This window comes from Budorcas taxicolor, chromosome 17, assembly GCF_023091745.1.
Source record: "Budorcas taxicolor isolate Tak-1 chromosome 17, Takin1.1, whole genome shotgun sequence".
Lineage (NCBI taxonomy): Eukaryota > Metazoa > Chordata > Mammalia > Artiodactyla > Bovidae > Budorcas > Budorcas taxicolor.
This window is the reverse complement of record NC_068926.1, coordinates 44235376-44257327: the sequence shown is the minus strand read 5'-3', so window position 1 is coordinate 44257327 and position 21952 is coordinate 44235376. Positions and strand designations below refer to the sequence as shown.

The window sequence follows — 21952 nt, the reverse complement described above, 5'->3', positions numbered from 1 at the left end:
TAAAGTAAGGGAAAAGTTATTTAAATTTACACTTGACACCACAAAGAGGTATAACACTTAGTGGACCTCTCCGCATTAGGAAGGCAGTTTGGAACACACTTGGAAATTCTACTGTGAACAGTTTCCAATTTTGAGTGAAGCTCAGATCAAGAGCTTGGCAGCAGGCCCAGCGCTGTTGCAAGATTTCCTCCAGATGAAACTGCAAGATGCTTCAGCTCTTGCTGTGTTAGGACAGGAGGGAGATGGGATGCTGTGTGGAGTGGACTTCAGTCTCTAATAGATTTACAAAGGCCTCAGATTTGGGAGGAAGACCATGACTTCTGTGGCAGAGAACTATTTCACCATATCACTGGAGAAATAGATTCTGTGGCAACACATTCTAATAGAGACCAATCTCATCACCACCATGTGGTCCTTGACCAGTGACAGCCATCCTCTGATGGATTATCAGGTTCGTTGACTGCTGCTGCATCTCATCATATTGTGGAAATGATCTATTTGGAATTGGGCCCTGGAAAGTCCATAAAGTAAAATGATTAAGTGGGGAGTCCAGAGCCCTATGTCTTTCATGGGGACCTCCCTACGACCACTGGCTGAGGAGGAGACAACTCAGGCCTGGTTCACAGATACATCAGCACCATATGAAGGGCACCACTGATACGTGGAGCCCCCGATTTGTGAAGACCTTCCTAGTGGTCAAAGCTATGAGCAGGATACTTGGAAATCTGTTTTCTGTAGGAGGAGGGATGCCTGGGAACATAGATATGAATCAGTTTCTTGGCAGAAGTAACTCACTTGTCTGGTTGTTAGAATCCCAACAGGACACAAAACTGGGACACCAGGGACAAGAAAGTGTGAAAGAAAGGCGATGTGGTTGAACTTGGTACTTTGGTCATGGACATAAAGCGTGTGGAGTTTTGTGTTTCACACTGATGCCTAAAAGAGATAGAGAAAGCAAACAGGACAGAGAGGCTCATTTTGTGCAAATGCAGCAATATCTTTTAAGGCAGAGAAAGTGTAGTGATGGAATCATGATCATGGGTAAGTCCACTAGTTTTAACATTTATCTGCTGCCCAGAAGCAGTCAGTCTGACACACAAGAAAGTGGCCTGTTGACTGTTCCTAAATTTTACTGTATGTACTTGTGACCCAATGACAGGGTCTGTCCTCAATGACATCCAACTATATTTTTGATATTACAAAGATAAGTCCTTCATAAGTTGTCCCTCTATTTTGATCCTTAAGATCCCACGATCAATTAACCACTTCCAAAGACTTCTGTAGGTCAAGCAATTCTGATTACCACAATGACCTTGAGCCCACTGTAGTTGTAACGGATGAGGTAGGTGCATGGCCACTGGAACATGATCATTACCACAAGGCCCTTAAGGAGGGACCATTAACCCAGCAGTTAGAAGTCCTACTAGGTCAATAGTTAGACTTGCAGGGGTCCTGGGTCAGAGAGAGTTCAGTGAGAGACGGCTGGTGGCCTTCTCCCTGGGGCCCTTCAGACTTTCTGGCCTTGGGACAATGGGTGAACTGGGGAGCCCAGGGACAAGTTGGGGGCCAACTGGGTCCTGGACACCTGGCTCCCTCAGTGATGATTGCTGGACAAAGCCTGGGGACCTGACCCTGAGGGCCCTGCCAGCTGAGATCTGCCTCCTCAGCCAGGCGTGGGCACTGGTGGGAGGACTCAGACTAGGTCCCTGGACAAAAACTCTCAATCAGGGTGACCAGTCCATACAGGAAACCCCTGTTATTAAGCAGGGCCTGGACTTCAGAGGGTGAAAGTCAAGGCTCAGGACCTTAAACAAATAAAGTGAGGGATAATAATGCTGCTTTGCTGACAGGGTTTGCTAAGTATTAAAAGCTGCAAGGAGGAATGGAGACAGAATTAAATGCCTCCTCTTTTCTTTCTTCTTAACAGAAAATAACATTTAAAAAACATTTATTTATTTGTTTTTGGCTGCTCCGTCTTTGTTACTACGTATGGGCTTTGTCTAGTTGAAGAAATCAGGGGCTACTGTCTTGTGGTAGTGTGTGGGCTTTCCGTTTCGGTGGCCTCTCTTGTGGAGCACAGGCTCTATGATACATAGGCTCAGGAGTTGCAGCTCACAGGCTCTAAAGCACAAGCTCAGTAATTGTGGTGCTCAGGCTTAGTTGCCCCAAAGCTTGTGGAATCTTCCCTGACAAGGGATTGAACTGGTGTCCCCTGCATTGAAAGGGAGATTCTTAACCACTAGACCACCAGGGAGGCCCTGACATTTGTTTTGTTAGAGGTTTATAGGCTCACTGTGACCTGACCGTGACCTGACCATGACCTGACCTCAAGAACTCATATTTTTCTAGGAAGCTGGGGATCCCATCACCCAGCATTTTCTCAGGGTCCTGGCAGAAGTGTCTTCTAGTCCCTCTTGGGGGTCAAAATTGGGGGAATTGGTGAGTAAATTACTCATGATAAATCTACATCAACAACCATATTTCCTTCAGTATTTATATTGTGCCAGGGCATTTCTGATATCTTAGTACTGGCCTCTGCCCAGTTCAGCTTTCAGCTAATTAACTAAACAGAAACAAAGGTACCGACAGATCAACAAAATCAAAATCTTGCTCATTATAAAAGCTAATAGACATACTTCTACCAAAATGGAATAAGAAAACAGAATTTATTGATATTATTAACGAAAAATTCAATGTAAGCACAGAGAAGATTCCAGTTAGTAAGAACCTATAACTTGATGTCAATACATCACATAAATTACTAAAAATCCAGCCCTGGATATTCTATGAAGCAGGGGCTTCCCTTGTGGCTCAGTGGTAAAGAATCTGCCTGCCAATGAAGGAGATACAGGTTCGATCCCTGATCCCATATGCTGTGGAGCAACTAAGCCCATACACTACAACTACTGAGCCCGTGCTTAAGAGTAACTCTGAGCCTGTTAGCCGAGGCTACTGAAGCCCACATGCCTTGATCCCATTCACCATGAGAGAGGCCACCTCAATAAGAAGCCTGTGCACCGTAACTAGAGTAGCCCCTGATTGCCACAACTAGAGAAAGCCCATGCAGCATTGAAGACTCATCACAGCCAAAAATAAAACAAATGAAATTATTTTTTTTAATTTAACAAAAATCTATAAATCAGTGTGCAGAAATGTGAGTCCTATGGTATCTTCTGTGCTGCTACTGCTGCTAAGTCACTTCAGTTGTGTCCAACTCTGTGCGACCCCATAGATGGCAGCCCACCAGGCTCCTCCATCCCTGGGATTCTCCAGGCAAGAATACTGGAGTGGGTTGCCATCTCCTTCTCCAGTGATGAAAGTGAAAAGTGAAATCAAAGTCGCTCAGTCGTGTCCGACTCACAGAGACCCCATGGACTGCAGCACCAGGCTCCTCCATCCATGGGATTTTCCAGGCAAGAGTACTGGAGTGGGGTGTGAGTTGCTAATCCTTCTCAGGGTGTCGCCTAGCTTCTGGAATGGATGTGGTGCATCGGGTCTCCAAGCTACTGGCCACTTCCTGCACAACTTGTTTGACTGGCATGATTTCACTGCTGTGGTGGAGCATGCTGATGTTCTGTGCATGTTCAGATAGTCTGGATCTCTTCAAGCTATATTACAACAATCCAGGAGTAAAACTGAATGTGTAGTGCTGTCTGCTCCGTGGTAATGAAAATATTTCCTTTTTCCTGAGAAGGATACAAAGAATGCACTTGTGAAATCAAAGGCTGCATATTATGTATCTTAGGGCATGAAAATCTGCTTTAGAAACAATGCCATGTGTGCAAATTGGATCACTACTTGACTGAGCTTGTGTCCAGTCTATAGTCATTCTCTAGGCTACGTTGGGCTTCTACACCCTCTATACTATCTAATTAAACAGGATTATGATAGGAATAGTCACCTTGCCAGTCTTTGCTGCTGCTGCTAAGTCGCTTCAGTCGTGTCTGACTCTGTGCGACCCCATAGATGGCAGCCCACCAGGCTTCCCCGTCCCTGGGATTCTCCAGGCAAGAACACTGGAGTGGGTTGCCATTTCCTTCTCCAATGCATGAAAGTGAAAAGTGAAAGTGAAGTCGTTCAGTCATGTCTGACTCTTCGTGATCCCATGGACTGCAGCCTACCAGGCTCCTCTGTCCATGGGATTTTCCAGGCAAGAGTACTGGAGTGGGGTGCCATTGCCTTCTCCTTGCCAGTCTTTAAGAACACATTAATCTCTGCCACCCTCCCTGCTGAGCCCTTTACCTGGAATGCAATATATATATATATCTTTTTCAATAACTATCTTACCTGGGGAGTAAATTTTAGAGCCATCCATCTGGCCTCCTCACCATGGTGGCCCTTAACCAAAGACCAGGGTTCCGATGCAGGGGTTACTCTAATGGCTGAGAATGTCAATCCTGTCCAACAGCAGTCTCTTCCACCAGGGCTGATTTGGCCACTACTGAATGTCTAAAATGAGAGATGAAGACTTGAGTCCCCAGTACAGCACCATTACTAGGAGAGACCAACTAGCATTTGACTATTTTGGCCCTCAAAAGGCCAATGTTTGTCCTCACAGGAAAATCTAATATTCCAGGCATGTGTTTTCTTCCCTGCCCCCAGGGCCTCAGCCGGCACCACTATTCAAAAGCTTACAAAATGTCTGGTCAGCCAGTATGCCATCCCACATACACTGCATCAGTCCAGAGGACCCACTTTGCATTAAAGGATGTGCAAGACTATGTCCAGCACAAAAGGACCCACTGCATGTACCAGTAGCTGCTTCTGCAAGAGAGCTTTGGAACAGCCTTGTGAAAGCACAGTTGAAGCCCCAGCTCAGAAGCAATATTCTGACAGGACAGGGTACTTCCCTTCAGAGTGCAGTCTACGAAATGGACAAAGGCAGTGCTGTGTTCTCAAAGTGGAAGAACCCAGCAGTGAAGGTAGGCCTCACCAACCACCACTACCAAAGACCCTCCAGGGGCTGTTGTGCTTCCTGGACACTCCACTCCAGGCTGCAGATTTGAGGTCTTGAACCCCACAGGAGACATACATTTCACCAGGGACAGAGCGTTTCCCACTTAATTAATAAAGACAGACACGACTTGAGGATTGTGCTCCTTATAACCTGGGACCAGCAGGAAAGAGGAGCTGTGGTCTATGAAGGTTGTCTGATACATCATGAGGAGAATGGGCTGCCATCATACATGGGGCAGAGAATCTGAGTTGATGCAGGTAACCCACCAAGATCCTCCTTGGTGTTTCTTTGCCCACTTGTGATGGTAACTGGAGAAACACAGCAGCTTGGGTGTGAGAAGGGCATGGTGACCAGGGCCCAGAGCCCTTAGGAATGAGGATCTTGCTCTCACTGACGTTAGCAATGGTGGTAGCTGTGAGAATCTGGAATGCGTAACAGGTGAGAGCAAACAGTTGCAACAGGAGGGCTGTAGTTCTTCCTGATTTCCCTCTTCTTAGTCTCTCTCTAGACAAACCCAACCTCGGAAGGGATGCTCTGTGCAGTTGTGGAGCTGAACCACCCAGATCCCTCTTCCAGGAACAACCTGCTGCCCAGAGGCAGGGACTCCCTCCACTTGTCAGCTTGTCCAGAGTTGGTCTCAGGGGAAAAGGGCTGCTTCACCTGAGATCACTCTCTCCTCAGGGCAGCCTGCCTCTACTGACTGACAGCTCAGGGTTGTAAGGGCCTGAATGTCATGCCAAATATGAGATACTTTTATGAGTGATTCTCTTCAGAGCCTCTGCTGGTCTGGCCAATGTCTCCACAACCTACAGTGGAGTTTTGACTTTTCCTTTGACCAATCCATTCCCTTCTCTTCTCCCATTACTTCATGTTGATTCTCAATAAACATCTTGCACCCCAAACTTCACCTCAGTATCTGCTTCCAGAGGCCACAACTTATGATATAGTCTGACCTTGCTGTCAGTGAGGAGCAGCACTTGGGTTGTGATAATGAACACAACTTGAACCAGCTGAAACAAACATGGGGATTTATTATAAGGATATTTGGGATATCTCACAGAAAATCCAATTATCAAGGCAAGAAAATGGCAGAGATAAACCCAGACTTCAAGACAAGAACCAGATCCTGGAACCCAGCCAGGACGCTCATGACTTGGCTTCCGTGTTGGCTTCACACTTCTCTCATTGCAGCTATGCCTCCTTATGTGGTAGACACAGCCACTGTGTGGACACAGCCACTGACACCACTCACATTTATGTACCAAAGCTTCAGTTGTTAACATTATATAGACAAATTAGAGAGTCCTAGCTTTCCAGAAGCTTCCTAATGGGAAAGAGAAAACATGCAACGATTTTATCACCAGTGAAATACATGTACAGGTTCACATAGGTTGAATAGGTATTAACAAGGAACAAGGGCATTTCAGTGGCAGTAGATTGACAAAAAAGCACACACACACAAAAGCATAAAGACAGATTGTAGAGATTGTAGAACTCTCAAGTAGGTTAAGCACACAAAAACAAAACAAAACCAAGACTGTAAGAGGAAAGATAAAGTATTCAGAAATTATGAACAGGTATGGTTTTGTATAAAAGTACTCATATACCACGAGGACATTACAGCTTCAGTCCACAACTGTGTGTGTGTGTGTGTGCACGCACATGTGCTCAGTCATGTCCAGCTCTTTGCAACCTCATGGACTGTAGCCCACCAGGCTCCTCTGTCCATGGGATTTTCCAGGTAAGAATACTGGAGTGGGTTGCCATTCCTTCTCCAGGTGGATCTTCCTGATCCAGGGACCAAAGCCATGTCTCGTGTCTCCTACATTGGCAGGCGGATTCTTTACTGCTGAACCACCTAGGAAGCCAAGTCTATAATTAGCCACATGGTATTTCAATAGAAGAGTGTATAATCAGAATTGCATCTTAAAATAAATAGTATGTATATAAGTGCAAAAAATGAACTGAAAGGACGAAAAGGGCAAAAAATATGCATACAGCTGCTGAGTCATAGCTGAATTAGTTAATTGGCCTGCAGGCCAGCACTAGGTGCTCAGCATCTGAAAACTTGTTGGTATCATGTTTGTAGGCTAACAAACTCAATGAAATTGACAATCTGGGCACATACTGGAGTAAATGACCAAATGACTGAGATCTCGAGTGTAGAGTCCAAATGTCTATGGATGTATACGTTGCTATGTAATGCAGATGTTGGTAGATGTGTCTGGTATTCTTTGGGTTCATTTCATCTCAGGGTTCTACATGTGATCAAAAAGTCACATGAAATAAAAATGTCAGGAACATATATATCCATACAGATAATGGTGTCTGAAAATATCAAAGCCCACAAAGAAAAGCTGAACACAAGGCAATCCTGATATAGGTCTCAGAATTCATAGATAGGACCTCCAGAAGATCCAGTATTTAATGTAAGGAATATAATAGAAAGTATGCTCTGCAGGATTGCTTCCACACCAATGGAGGAACCTGGGAGGTGAAAGAGGAAAGGGAAGGAGATGCTCCTCCTCAAGTATTCCATCTAAATCTCATTTATTGAGCTTCACAAAACCATAAGTAAATCCAGCCTAACTTTAAAATTGGCTTTCTTGATGCAGCATTTGTAGCAGGAATCAGTGAGGGAAAATATATTTTTGTGGTTTACCAAGGTGTCTTAAAAATGTAACACTAAGAATCTCTAATTTCAGAATCAGAGGCCTCTTGTGACCCTTCAGAAAACAGAATGCCAAGTGAGTTCTACACCACACACTTGGGAGGTGGAACATCAGGTATTTTGATAAACAAAACCCCTGCTGCCAGCATCAGCCCTGGCACAGGATGACTGACATCAGACCCTTAGGAAACACATTCGCCCTTGGGATTCGATCAAAAGGCCAGTGAAGTTTCATCATCTCAAAAAGGAAGTTCTAAGATTAACTGCTTAATAGTTCAAAAATAATCTAGAACAGGAGTGAGCAAAACTAGGAAGTTTTTAGACAACAGACTCCTGGGCCCAATCCAAGACCCAACAAGCCAATCACTGGGCTGAGGAAAGAGACCCAGGATAGATGGAAAAGAAAAAATGGAAAACAACAACAAAAACCCACAAAGTAAAACACCACACTGTAACTACTTGTTCTTTTACAAAGGTCTGTTTCGCCAACCTGGTAAAATGACCTTAAGGTATTAGGGAGAAAAGTAGGAAGTCCATAAATTTATGTATGAATAAAAATTTGGGAAATAGGACTTTGTTGAAATTCTGGTACAACAGTTCATGAATTTACCCTCATTTATTTAATATTCCAATTTTCCAACAATGATGTAAAATTGTACGTAAAGAAAAAAATACTGCTAGAATCAAAGGTACCAAACACCACACTGTTAAAACGACTTGTGCATGAGAGAAGGCCTGCTTTTTCCAAGTATGGAAACTAGACTAGACTTTTCTGAATTTCACCATCATACAAAAAACATAGTTGATTTTGTCAAACAACATTATAGAGAGATTGCTACAAAAGTCTAAATAAACCTAGGCATGGGCCATGCATTTTCAGAAGGAACCACCCTTATAAAATGGTAAGCACACATAGGAAATTTCTCTTGTGCATGATATGACAGTTGAAAGGCAAGTGAAACACTAATATTTCCAATGATGAAATAATAAAAACTTGTTTTCTGATACCTGTCTGATAATCACAGAAATCTGCAGGAAGGCAAAATAGGCTTCCTGGGATACACAAAAAATATGGTTCTCACCACGAAATCCTCTATATTTTATATTCTCTGCATAGTGACTCTCAAGTACTAGTTTCTTAATCTAATTTTTACAGGATATTTTACGAAACACCAAAACATAATAGCAGCACACAATATTCATGACAATTCATCACAGTAAATTAAAATACAAGTTGTACTTGGGTGACATAGCACTTAAGATACACACACTGGATGCATGGAGGCACCTTGTTACACAAGGAGGGCATTCTGCTCCAAGTTAATGCCACTGAGCAGGAGTGCAGAGCCACAGTGCCCACTCCTCACAATTCACTCGTGCCATTCTGCAGTTCTACACTAGAATACTTATTAACCAGGTTATATATAAACTGTTTCTCAGAGTCTAGGATCCAAAAGACTTTATATAATGTTGGCTTTTGCTACTAAAGAGAAAGGTCAGTGACAACAGTAGAGCCTTTTATAAACTAAGAAATCATAAGGAAATGTGTTGATATTACATGCTACTTATTGAGCAGTAAGATATGTCCTATGAGTTACCATTTTTATAGTATTATTAAAATAGAAAAACCAGTGGCACATGGTATGTCTTCATAGACATCAGAGGCACTACAAGGCATGTACATCTCATGCTCCCAATTACATTACCATATGTAATTCCAAAATACAAAACACAGCCTGTGACACAGGAAAATAAGCCATTATTATATACCATGGAGAAATTTTATATTCCAAAGACTCAATTTATTCACATTTTTAGAAACTTCATACTTGAGCCTTAATATAATTTAGAACCAGTTATTTTTGGTACCCATGTCTATAAAGAGTGCATAGCTTTCCATTATAGCATTATATCTAGGGGCATGTATTTCTAATGTCTCTAAACCACAGGATACAATATGGTGGGGTTACTTGCAGAAGATTGTCCCATATTTAGTATTTTCAAAGAATTCATTCCTGAGGGCATCTTCTTATGTACAATGAGCTGTTATTTCTTGATGAAAATATCACCTCACTTGCTGTATTCATGAAGTTTTCCTTAACTCACTGGAATAGGGTTCATTTTCAGTGGTAATTTTTCCAATGGCTAATGAAATTTGATCTCTGGAAAGCTTTCTCATAGTCACAGTATTCTTCTGTACTGTTAATTTTCTACTGTAAAAGGTTTGACAACGGTTTGAAATGTTTCTGAAATCCACTGCAATTCATAGGGTCATTCTCCCTCTATGGATTCTAATATAAGAAACACATCAGTCTGCTGAAAGCTTCCCCGACATAACCTATTTAGAGTTCCTAACTTAAAAGTGTATTCAGACATATAATGTGATGTAACTATTATCTGAAAGATTTACCATAACTGATGAGGTAAGATCTCTGCAAAGACTAACATTAATACCATTCTTAGGATTTCTTTACTGTATGAGTTCTCCGATGATTAATGAGCTGTGACTTTTGGGAGAAGGCTTTCCCACATTCACTGCATTGAAAAGGTTTCTCTCCTGTATGGATTCTCTGATGATTAACAAGCTGTGACTTCTGAGAGAAGGCCTTTCTACATTCACTGCAACTGTAGGGTCTCTCTCCTGTGTGTGTCCTCTGATGTGGTATGAGGTGTGACTTCCGAGAGAAGGCTTTGCCACAGTCGCTGCATTCAAAGGGTTTCTCTCCTGTATGTGTCCTCTGATGATTTATGAGACTTGACCTCTCCCTGAAGGCTTTCCTACATTCACTGCATTCATAAGGCTTTTCTCCTGTATGAGTTCTCTGATGTCTAATTAGTTCTGATTTTTCAAAGAAAGCTTTTTGACAAAGACTGCATCCATATGGTTTCTCTCCTGTGTGAATTCTCTGGTGAGTATTGAGCTGTGACTTCTGGGAGAAGGCTTTTTCACAGTCCCTGCATGCATAAGGTTTTTCTCCTGTATGGGTTCTCTGATGTGTTGCAAGGCTTGACTTTTCACCAAAGGCTTTCCCACATTCACTGCATTCATAGGGTTTCTCTCCTGTGTGTGTCCTCTGATGTGATATAAGATGTGACTTCTGACAAAAGGCTTTTCCACACTCACTGCACACATACGGTTTTTCTCCTGTATGAATTCTCTGGTGATTAGTGAGGCTTAATTTTTCACTGAAAGCCTTCCCACATTCACTGCACTCGTAGGGTTTTTCACCTGTATGAGTTCTCTGATGTCTGACAAGCTGGGATTTCCTACTGAAAGCCTTCCCACACTTAGTGCATACAAACGGTTTCTCTCCTGTGTGTGTCATCTGATGTGATAAGAGGTGAGATTTCTGGGAAAAGGCTTTCCCACACTGGATGCATCCATGAGGCTTCTCTCCTGTATGGGTTCTCTGATGGTTAATAAGACTAGACCTCTCTCTGAAGGCTTTCCCACATTCACTGCACTCATAGGGTTTCTCTCCAGTATGAATTGTTTGATGTCTAATTAGCTCTGATTTCTCAAAGAAGGCTTTTCTACAATCACTACATCCATAGGGTTTTGTTCCTGTGTGGGTCCTGTGATGTGTGACAAGCTGTGACTTCCTGCTGAAGGCTTTCCCACATTCTCTACATTCAAAAGGTTTCTCTCCTGTATGAATCCTTTGATGATTGATGAGATTTGACTTTTCACTAAAAGCCCTCCCACATTCAGTGCATCCATAGGGTTTCTCTCCTGTGTGTGTCCTCCAATGTGATATGAGATGTGACTTCCGGGAGAAGGCTTTCCCACACTCACCACATTCATATGGTTTCTCTCCTGTATGTGTCCTCTGATGGGATGTCAGCTGTGACTTTTGGGAGAAGGCTTTCCCACACTGGCTACAATTGTAAGGTTTCTCTCCTGTATGAGTTCTATGATGTGTAATAAACTGTGACTTCTGGGGAAAAGTTTTGCCACATTTACCACAGCCATAGGCTATTTCTCTTATATGTCTGCTCTGATGTTTAATGAGACTTGATTTCTTACTGAAGCGTTTCCTACATTCACTGCATTCATAGAGCTTCTCCCCTGAACGACTTCTGTGATATATGATGATCTGTGACTTCTTATAGCTAATTTTATCACATGCATAGTATTTTAACCAAGTATCAGTTTCCTCAGTCTTGGTATGGAGAAATAATTTATCAAATATGTTTAAGTCAGCTGGTTCCATTCTTCCATAGTTTGCTTTTGGAATAAGAAAATCTAAATGATGTTTTAAAATTAATCCATCTATGTCACCTTCTTTGTTTGATTTCCTTAAAGGAATAAAGTTCGTGCTCAGATTAAACTTTTTTCCAAGTGCATCACATTCATGATCTTGTTTCATATTTTTAAACTTCTTGTTATCCTTGTGCCAAGTCATGTGACCGTTTACTTGAAAGACTTGATCTATGAAGAAAAAAAAAAGTCCTATAAGTCCTTTCATAGTTGTGTTTATTGAATAAAAACCTAGAAATGCTATTTGATGGAATTAAGGCCTTTTAATGTTCAGTTTCCTAGTATGACTGCAATATCTAACCTCTAGGTATTGAAAAACACTTTAAACACTGTAAACAAGAACAGAAAGCAGACAGTAGATTAAGTTTAAATGAAACTGACTACCAACTTGGGGCAAAGGGAGTAATCGCTGAACAGGCTACATGGGCTCACTCCACAGGTCCTCAGTGTCACCTGACCCCCTTCATCCACACTCAGAGGACACTGCAGCTCAGGTCAATTGTGGGACGCAACCAGCATGCCCACATCTCTCCACCAAGAGATGGAGAGATGGGCTGCAAGTGCATTCTTGGGCCATGTCCAGGGATGCCAGATACTCTGGAGCCTTAATATTCCCTGGGGCAATACTCAGTCACTGAGAAACAGGAGACAGAGGGTGGTACTAGCTTTCTGGTTCCCCAGAGGGTTCCCAGAAGCACACTGTTCATGCATTCCTCTCTCACCCCATCTCATTTCCTCTTCTCCCACTAACACTGTAGAGATCACAGTCCCACTAAGTATCTCAGGGTCTGCTTTTGAGGGACCTTGAATTAAGTCAGTGTCACACAACAGGAAACGAGGAGGAGGGCCCAGCTCTTCAGAGCAGTGCTGGATGCTTGGTGGTGCCATGTAACTCACAAAAGAAGATGAGAACTGGGATCTACACTAGCTAGTAATTTGGGAAGTTCAGACTAGGCTTAGTTTAAAGTGGGAATAGAGAAGTCTTTCAAAAGATGTTTTCCAAAAGTAAAAAACTTAGTTAAAAAAAAAAAAAAAGGTAGAAAAGAGGTAATTCCATATACTCCATGTCTAAGCTACAGAAAAAGCACAACAGAACTTGACCAACTAAGGGGAGAAGTGGACCAACAGTTTGGGAGGAATAATAATCCACTTTCTGATATAATAAGGCTGAACAGAGAGGGTTTCACATCAGAGACACCCAAAGTGGGAAAAATAAAGCCCTGATGGTCAAGCGCAGGTGTCTTTGACCACAGAGAGAAGGGAGGACAGAAGGAGATTAACCACATCAGGGGACAGAATACCTAACAAGAAGTCAAAGTCCCAGATGTGAAAGACTGGGAATAACATCATGGGCCAAACCAGCTGGAAACATTTCACTTCAAGCTACGAGCAAAGAAGCCACATGTAATGTGATTCACTTCAGTAGCTCATGTTAACTGTTCTGAATCACCATTAAAGGTTTGAGATTTTGAAAAGAGCCCTCTAAGGCACATTTCAAGGATGCCAAGCACCACCAGCTGAGAATGACTTCCACCTTCTCTCCTCTGTCTGGTCTTCATACACTCACCTAACGAGTCTGAACTTGGAATTTCTCCATCTCCTGTCCATGGCTCTTCTCCTTGCTCCAACTTAAGGATGACACCAGGTTTCATAACTTCATAACCTGTTCAGGGAAAATCACAAAAACCTTGGCCCCTACTGCATGGCCTTTGAGGCCTCTGAAGAAGAAGCAAGGTTTGGAATTAGCTGACCCAGTGAAGCCACCCACATGAATACCAACAAAGTAAACAATCCTCAGAGGAATGGTAACAGTCTCCCCAGTGGATAATATGGTCTAAGAATCTTTGACTTCTATAACTCAAGTCCAAAACCATAAACCTTTCAGAGGCTCTGTAGTTGGTCTGCCCTGGTTCAAATTCAGGCTCTTTCACTTCCTAGCTGTCAGGCCTTGGGAAAAATACTTAACTCTTTTCTTTGTTTCAATTTCCTCATTAGAAGAAAAAAAAAATAGTACAACACACCTGCCACACAGGATTACTCTTACAATTGAGTCAATATAAGAACAATATGTGAAATTGGGTAAATTACATGCCTCAGGAGCTTTGTTGCTGTTCAGTCACTCAGTCATGTCCGACTATTTGCGACCCCATGGACTGCAGTATGCTAGGCTTCCCTGTCCTTTGCTATCTCTCAGAGCTTGCTCAAACTCATGTCCACTGAATCAGTGATGCCATCCAACCATACTCAATCTTTCCCAGCATCAGGGTCTTTTCTAATGAGTTGGCTCTTCATATTAGGTGGCCAAAGTATTGGAGCTTCAGTTTCAGCATCAGTCCTTCCAATGAATATTCAGGATTGATTTCCTTTAGGATTGACTAGTTTGATCCTCTTGCAGTTCAAGCGACTCTCAAGAGTCTTCTCCAATACCACAGTTCAAAACCATCAATTCTTCAACACTCAGCCTTCTTTATGGTCCAACTCTCACTCACATCCATATATGACAACTAGAAAAACCATAGCTTTGACAATATGGACCTTTGTTGGCAAAGCCTCAGGAGCCTCACTACCACTATTGCTATTAACTTCAGAGGTGGCACAATGAAATTAAGACTTCATTATTGGAAGGTGAGGTTCAAATACTTTCCCTGGGACTGTCATAGTCCAAGAACTTTGATTTCTAAAATTTAGGTCCAAAATCATTAAAAAATTTGCAAGTCCCAGAACTCTCAGAAACTAAAAAAGAACAAGCAAGGTACTAGACACAATATGAGATCTTCTGGGAAGTTTTTCTTTTTTTGCCCATGCCACAAAGCTCTCAGGATCGTAGTTCCCTGACCAGGGATTGAACCCAGGCCCCCCTGAAGTAGAAGCACAGAGTTCTAACTGCTGGACTGTCAGGGAAGTCCTGGGTAGCTTTTCTTACCTAGGGACACAAGACTGCTATAATTCTCCAACATGACATCCTTGTATAAGTCCTTCTGATGGGGGTCCAGTAGCTGCCATTCCTTCTGGGTGAAGTCCACAGATAAATCTTCAAATGAGAATGACCCCTGTAAGAGCACAGTCCTAGTGAATCAGAAGCAGAAATCACTAGGTGATATAGGAAACAAGTATCAGAGCTTAAACACATCATTTTTATCACGGCAAGTTACAGAATGTCTATTGGGTCCCAACTTTTGCCCTCTATTTTGTGGGATAAAAGGCAATTATGCATTCTTTCATCCTCTCATTTACATGAGAACTGAAATACATGCGTTTAAATTTTCCAAACCACTAACAAAGTTTTCACTGAATGTCAAATTTGGCACCAGAAGAGGCAGCAACAAAAGAAAGATAATAAAACAATATCCTCAAAAACTTCTTAGGTTGTAGACATATACAAATGTGTACACTTATAAATAAAGCAAGTTGCTTTAAGAGTTGAGGCAGAAAGTCCAGTGAGGGCATGACATGCATCAGAGAGGGAGCCCAGCACTCCATCTATGGTCATATCGGTCTCTACTGAAGATGTGATACATGAAATAAAGTTTTAGGAAATTAGTAGTGGTTTCCATAGAAAAGGGGATGCAAAAGCATTCTGAGTGACATCAGGTCCAAAATGGGGACCCAAACTGCTAGGGTAACACAGTATAAACAGTTCAGTCAGACAAGGTCCCAGGGTACCTGTAGTGACTGGACTGCAGGCCACAGTGGGAGCAAGGCAGATGTGGTTACCACACCTTCTCACTGCTGACAATTAGCCATTAGAGATTTTACAGGATGGAAGTGATATAACCTAATTTACATTGCAGAAAGATATTCAGATATTAAAAAAATTAATTTTATTTATTTATTTTTATTTTTGACTGCTCTAGATCTTTGTTGCTGTGTGTGGGCTTTCTCTTGCTACAGTGCACAGGCTGCTCAGTGTGGTGGCTTCTCCTGTTGCAAAGCACAGGCTCTAGGGCACATGGGCTTTTGGTAGTTGTGGCATGCAGACTCTAGAGCAAGCAGGCTTAAGTAGTTGCAGCTCACAGGCTCTGGAGTGTAGGCTCTGTAGTTGTGGTGCATGGGCTCAGTTACCCCGTGGCATGAGGAATCTTCCCAGACCGGGGATCGAACCCCCATCTCCTACATTAGCAGGCAGATTCTTAACCAATGGACCACTAGGGAAGTCGTGGTATCCGGATTTTAAATCAAGATGGACTTCTGTCCCAAAGTCTCCTAAGATGACAAGAAAGCACAAACATACTCTTTCAAAAATTCAAAATACCACCAGAAAATAAGAAACCTGACTGTAAACAGCACATCACACACTTTGAGAGTGATGAAAGGGAAAAACCTACAATCAAGAATACTCTGCCTACCAAGCAATCTTGTTCAGATTTGACAGAAATCAAACACTTTACAGACTAAAGAAAACCTAAAAGAATTCAGCACCACCAAACCAGCTTTACAACAAATGACAAAGGAATGTCTCAAGGTGAAAAAGAAAATTAAGAAATGAAAAAGTCCACCAGTAAAGGCAAACACACAGTAAAGCTGGTAATCCACACACAAAGCTGGTGAGAAGGTTAAAAGACAAAGCTGGTAAAATCATTTATCAATAAGCAGTTAAGGGATCATAAAATAGATGTAAAATATGATAACAACAGTAATTGTGAGGGGAGGAGAACACAAATGCAGGCTTTTAAAAATGCATTTGAAATTAAAAGACGAGCAACTTAAAGTAATCACTTATATATACAGATTGCTATACAAAGACCTCATGGTAACCACAAATCAAAACATCTGTAATAATAGATATACATACTAGAAAAGAAAAAGGGATACAAGCCTAACATTAAAGAGAGTCATCTAATCACAAGAGAAGAGAACAAAAGACAGGGAAAAGGAGACCTACAGAAACAAATCCAGAACTTCTCTGTTACAAGACAAAAGACGACACTATATAATGATTAAGGGATCAATCCAAGAAGAAGATATAATAATTGTAAATACATATGCACCTAACATAGCACCTCAATGTATAATGCAAATGTTAACAGACATAAAGGGAGAAACTGACAGTAACACAATAATGTGCTGTGCTGCTGTGTTCAGTCACTTCAGTCATATCCAACTCTTTGCAACCCTATGGACTATAGCCCACCATGCTCCTCTGTTCACTGGATTCTTTAGACAAGAATACTGGAGTGGGTTGCCAGTTCGTTCTCCAGAGGATCTTCCTGATCTAGGGTTTGAACTTGCCATCTCCTGTGTCTCCTGCATTGCATGTGGATTCTTTACCGCTGGGCCACTGGTTTTATATATTACACCCACACACAAACACATAAAATAGGGGACTTTAACACTCTGCTTACATCAATGGACAGATCATGTAGACTAAAGAATCAGTAAGGAAACACTGGCCTTAAAAAACATATTAGACTAAACTGGTTAATATAAACATAGAGAACATTACACTCAAGACCAGCAGAATATACAATCTTTTCAAAAGCATGTGGAACATTCTCCAGATCACTGCAAAACAAGCCTGCATAATTTTAAGAAAACTGAAATCATATCAAGCATCTTTTGCAACCACAACATGGTTGAGGTTAGAAATCAACTGCAAGGAAAAAAAAAACTGCAAAAAACACAAGCACATGGAAGCTGTAATATGCCAGTGATTCAATGGACCACTGAACAAATCAAGGAGGAAAAAAAACCTAGAGACAAATGAAAATAAAAACATGATGACCCCAAACCTACGGGATGCAGCAAAAACAGTTCTAAGAGAGAAGTTTATAGTGATACAAGCTTACTTCAGAAAACAAGAAAAATCTCAAATAAACAAGCCAACCTTACATGTGAAGCAACTAAAGAAAGAAAAACAAAATCCGAAGTTAGTAGAAAGAAATCATACAGATCAGAAGAGAAATACCTGAAATAGAGATAAGGGAAGAAAAAACAAAAAAGGAAAAGATCAATGAAACTAAAAATTGGTTTTTTGAAGAGACAAAACTGACAAACCTTTAGCCAGACTCATCAGGAAAAAAGGGAGAGGGCCCAAATCAATAAACTCAGAAATGAAGTTACAACCAACACTACAGAAATAGAAAGGCTCATAAGAGACCACTACAAGTAACTATATACCAATAAAATGGTCAACTTGGAAGAAATGCAAGAAAAAGACATAAAAAAGGCAAAATGGTTGTCTGAGAAAGCCTTACAAATAGCTGAGAAAAGAAGAGAAGTGAAAGGCAAAGGAGAAAAGGAAAGATATACCCATCTGAATGCAGAGTTCTAAAGAATAGCAAGGAGAGATAAGAAAGCCTTCCTCAGTGATCAGTGCAAAGAAATAGAGGAAAACGATGGAATGGGAAAGACTGGAGATCTTTTCAAGAAAATTAGAGATACCAAGGGAACATTTCATGCAAAGATGGGCTCAATAAAGGACAGAAATGGTATGGACCTAATAGAAACAGAAGATATTAAGAAGAGGTGGCAAGAACATACAGAAGAACCATATAAAAAACATCTTCCTGACCCAGATAACCATGATGGTGTGATCACTCACAAAGAGCCAGACATCCTGAAATGTGAAGTCAAGCGGTCCTTAGGAAGCATCTCTACGAACAAAGCTAGGGGAGGTGATGGAATTCCAGTTGATGTATTTCAAATCCTGAAAGATGATGCTGTGAAAGTGCTACACTCAATATGCCAGCAAATTTGGAAAACTCAGCAGTGGCCACAGGACTGGAAAAGGTCAGTTTTCATTCCAATCCCCAAAAAGAGCAATGCCAAAGAATGCCCAAACTACTGCACAATTGCACTCATCTCACACGCTAGCAAAGTAATGGTCAAAATTCTCCAAGCCAGGCTTCAACAGTACGTGAACTGTAAAATTCAAAATGTTCAAGCTGGATTTAGAAAAGGCAGAGGAGCCAGAGATCAAATTGCCAACATCCACTGGATCATGGAAAAAACAAGAGAGTTCCAGAAAAACATCTACTTTTGCTTTACTGACTATGCCAAAGCCTTTGACTGTGTAGATCACAACAAACTGTGCAAAATTCTTCAAGAGATGGGAATACCAGACCACCGTATCTGCATCCTGAGAAATCTGTATGCACGTCAAGAACCAATAGTTAGAACTGGACATGGAACAACAGACTGGTTCCAAATTGGGAAAGGAGTATGTCAAGGCTGTATATTGTCACTCCGCTTATTTAACTTATATGCAGAGCACATCATGTGAAATGCTGGGCTGGATGAAGCACAAGCTGGAATCAAGATTGCCAGGAGAAATATCAATAACCTCAGGTATGCAGATGATACCACCCTTATGGCAGAAAGTTGACAGGAACTAAAGAGCCTCTTGATAAAAGTGAACGAGGAGAGTGAACAAGTTGGCTTAAAACTCAACATTCAGAAAACCAGGATCATGGCATCTGGTCCCATCACTTCATGGCAAATAGATGGGGAAACAATGGAAAGAGTGACAGACTTTATTTTGGGGGTCTCCAAAATCACTGCAGATAGTGACTGCAGCCATGAAATTAAAAGATGCTTGTTCCTTGAAAAGCATCTTTTCAAGAAAAGCTATGACCAAGCTAGACAGCACATTAAAAAGCAGAGACATTACTTTTCCAACAAAGGTCCATCTAGTCAAAGCTACGGTTTTTCCAGTAATCATCTATAGATGTGAGAGTTGGACTATAAAGAAAGCTGAGCACCAAAGAATTGATGCTTTTGAACTGTGATGTTGGAGAAGACTCATGAGTGTCCCTTGGACTGCAAGGAAATCAAGCCAGTCAATCCTAAAGGAAGTCAGTCCCGAATATTCATTGGAAGGACTGATGCTGAAGCTGAAGCTCAGTACTTTGGCCACCTGATGCAAAGAACTGACATTAGAAAAGAGCCTGATGCTGGAAAGATTGAAGGCAGGTGGAAAAGGGGACAACAGAGGATGTGATGGTTGGATGGCATTACCAACTTGATGGACTTGAGTTTGAGCAAGTTGCAGGAATTGGTGATGGACAGGGAAACCTGGCGTGCCGCAGTCCATGGGGATGCAAAGAGTCAGACACGACTGAGTGACTGAACTGAACTGGAAGAAATGGAAAAATTCTTAGCAAAGTATAATCTCTTAAGACTGAACCAGAAAGAAATAGAAGATATGAACAGATCAATTACCAGTAATGAGATTGAATTAGTAATTTAAAAACTACCAACAATAAAAGTCCAGAAGCAGATGACTTCACAGGTGAATTCTACCAAACATTTAAAGAGTTAATACCTATCCTTATGAAACTATTCCAAAACTTGCAGATGAACACTTCCAAACTCATTCTATGAGGCCATCATCACCCTGATACCTAAACCAGACAAAGGTATCACACACAAATAAAGAGAATTACAGGCTGATATCACTGATAAACATAGATGCAAAAATCCTCATAAAAATACTAGCAATGTGAATCCAACAATATAGTAAAAGGATGGATCATACACCATGATCAAAAGGAGTTTAACTCAGGGAGAGAAGGATTTTTCAGTATCTGCAAATCAATCAACATGATATACCACATTAACAAACAATAGAATAAAAACCATATAATCATCTCAATAGATGCAAAAAAGGCTTTTGACAAAATTTAACACCCATTTATGATAAAAACTCCAAAAAGTAAGCATAGGGGAAACATACCTCAGCACAATAAAGGCCATATTTGACAAACCCACAGCTACCATCATATTCCATGGTGAAAAGCTGAAAGTATCCCTTCTAAGATCAGGAACAAGACAAAGATGCCCACTCTTGCCACTTTTATTCAACAGTTTTGGAAGTCCTAGCCATGGCAATCAGAGAAGAAAAAGAAATAAAAGGAGTCCAAATCTGAAAAGAAGAAGTAAAATTATCAGTTTTCAGAAGATATAATACTATACATTGTTGTTTAGTTGCTCAGTCATATCTGACTCGTTTGCAACCCCATGGACTATAGCCCACTAAGCTCCTCTGTCTGGGAACCCCTGGGATTTCCCAGGCAAGAATACTGGAGTGGGTTGCCATTTCCTTCTCCAGGGTATCTTCCCAACCCAGGGACTGAACGCTTGTCTACTGCCAAGTCTCCTGCAGTGCAGGCAGATTCTTCACTGCGGAGCCACTGGGGAAGTCCCTGATACTATACACAGAGAGTCCTAAAGATGCCACCAGAAAACTACCAGAACTCATCAATAAATTTGGTAGAGTTTCAGGAAACAAAATAAATACACCAAAATCCATTGCATTTCTATATACGCAAGAATACACAGAAGAACTGTACAAAAAAGATCTTCATGACCCAGATAATCATGATGATGTGATCACTAATCTAGAGCCAGATATCTTGGAATGTGAAGTCAAGTGGGCCTTAGAAAGCATCACTACGAACAAAGCTAGTGGAGGTGATGGAATTCCAGTTGAGCTGTTTCAAATCCTGAAAGATGATGCTGTGAAAGTGCTGCACTCAATATGCCAGCATATTGGGAAAACTCAGCAGTGGCCACAGGACTGGAAAAGGTCAGCTTTCATTCCAATGCCAAACAAAGGCAATGCCAAAGTATGCTCAAACTACCACACAATTGCACTCATCTCACATGCTAGTGAAGTAATGCTCAAAATTCTCCAAGCCAGGCTTCAGCAATATGTGAACCGTGAACTCCCTGATGTTCAAGCTGGTTTTAGAAAAGGCAGAGGAACCAGAGATCAAATTGCTAACATCTGCTAGATCATGGAAAAAGCAAGAGAGTTCCAGAAAAACATCTATTTCTGCTTTATTGACTATGCCAAAGCCTTTGACTGTGTGGATCACAATAAACTGTGGAAAATTCTGAAAGAGATGGGAATACCAGACCACCTAACCTGCTTCTTGAGAAATCTGTATGCAGGTCAGGAAGCAACAGTTAGAACTGGACATGGAACAACAGACTGGTTCCAAATAGGAAAAGGAGTTCGTCAAGGCTGTATATTGTCACCCTGCTTATTTAACTTATATGCAGAGTACATCATGAGAAATGCTGGACTGGAAGAAGCTCAAGCTGGAATCAAGATTGTTGG

General features: G+C 41.5%; 1 protein-coding gene across 1 annotated transcript; it reads right to left on the bottom strand.

The window, feature by feature from the left end:
• Positions 1–10087: 10087 nt before the first annotated feature.
• Positions 10088–20583, bottom strand: ZNF84 (zinc finger protein 84). The gene is made up of 4 exons (XM_052654449.1): positions 20564–20583; positions 14813–14955; positions 13457–13552; positions 10088–12060 (listed from the first exon to the last, which is right to left on the bottom strand). The coding sequence occupies exons 1-4, from the start codon at positions 20581–20583 to the stop codon at positions 10088–10090; spliced, it is 2232 nt and encodes a 743-aa protein (XP_052510409.1).
• Positions 20584–21952: the final 1369 nt, after the last annotated feature.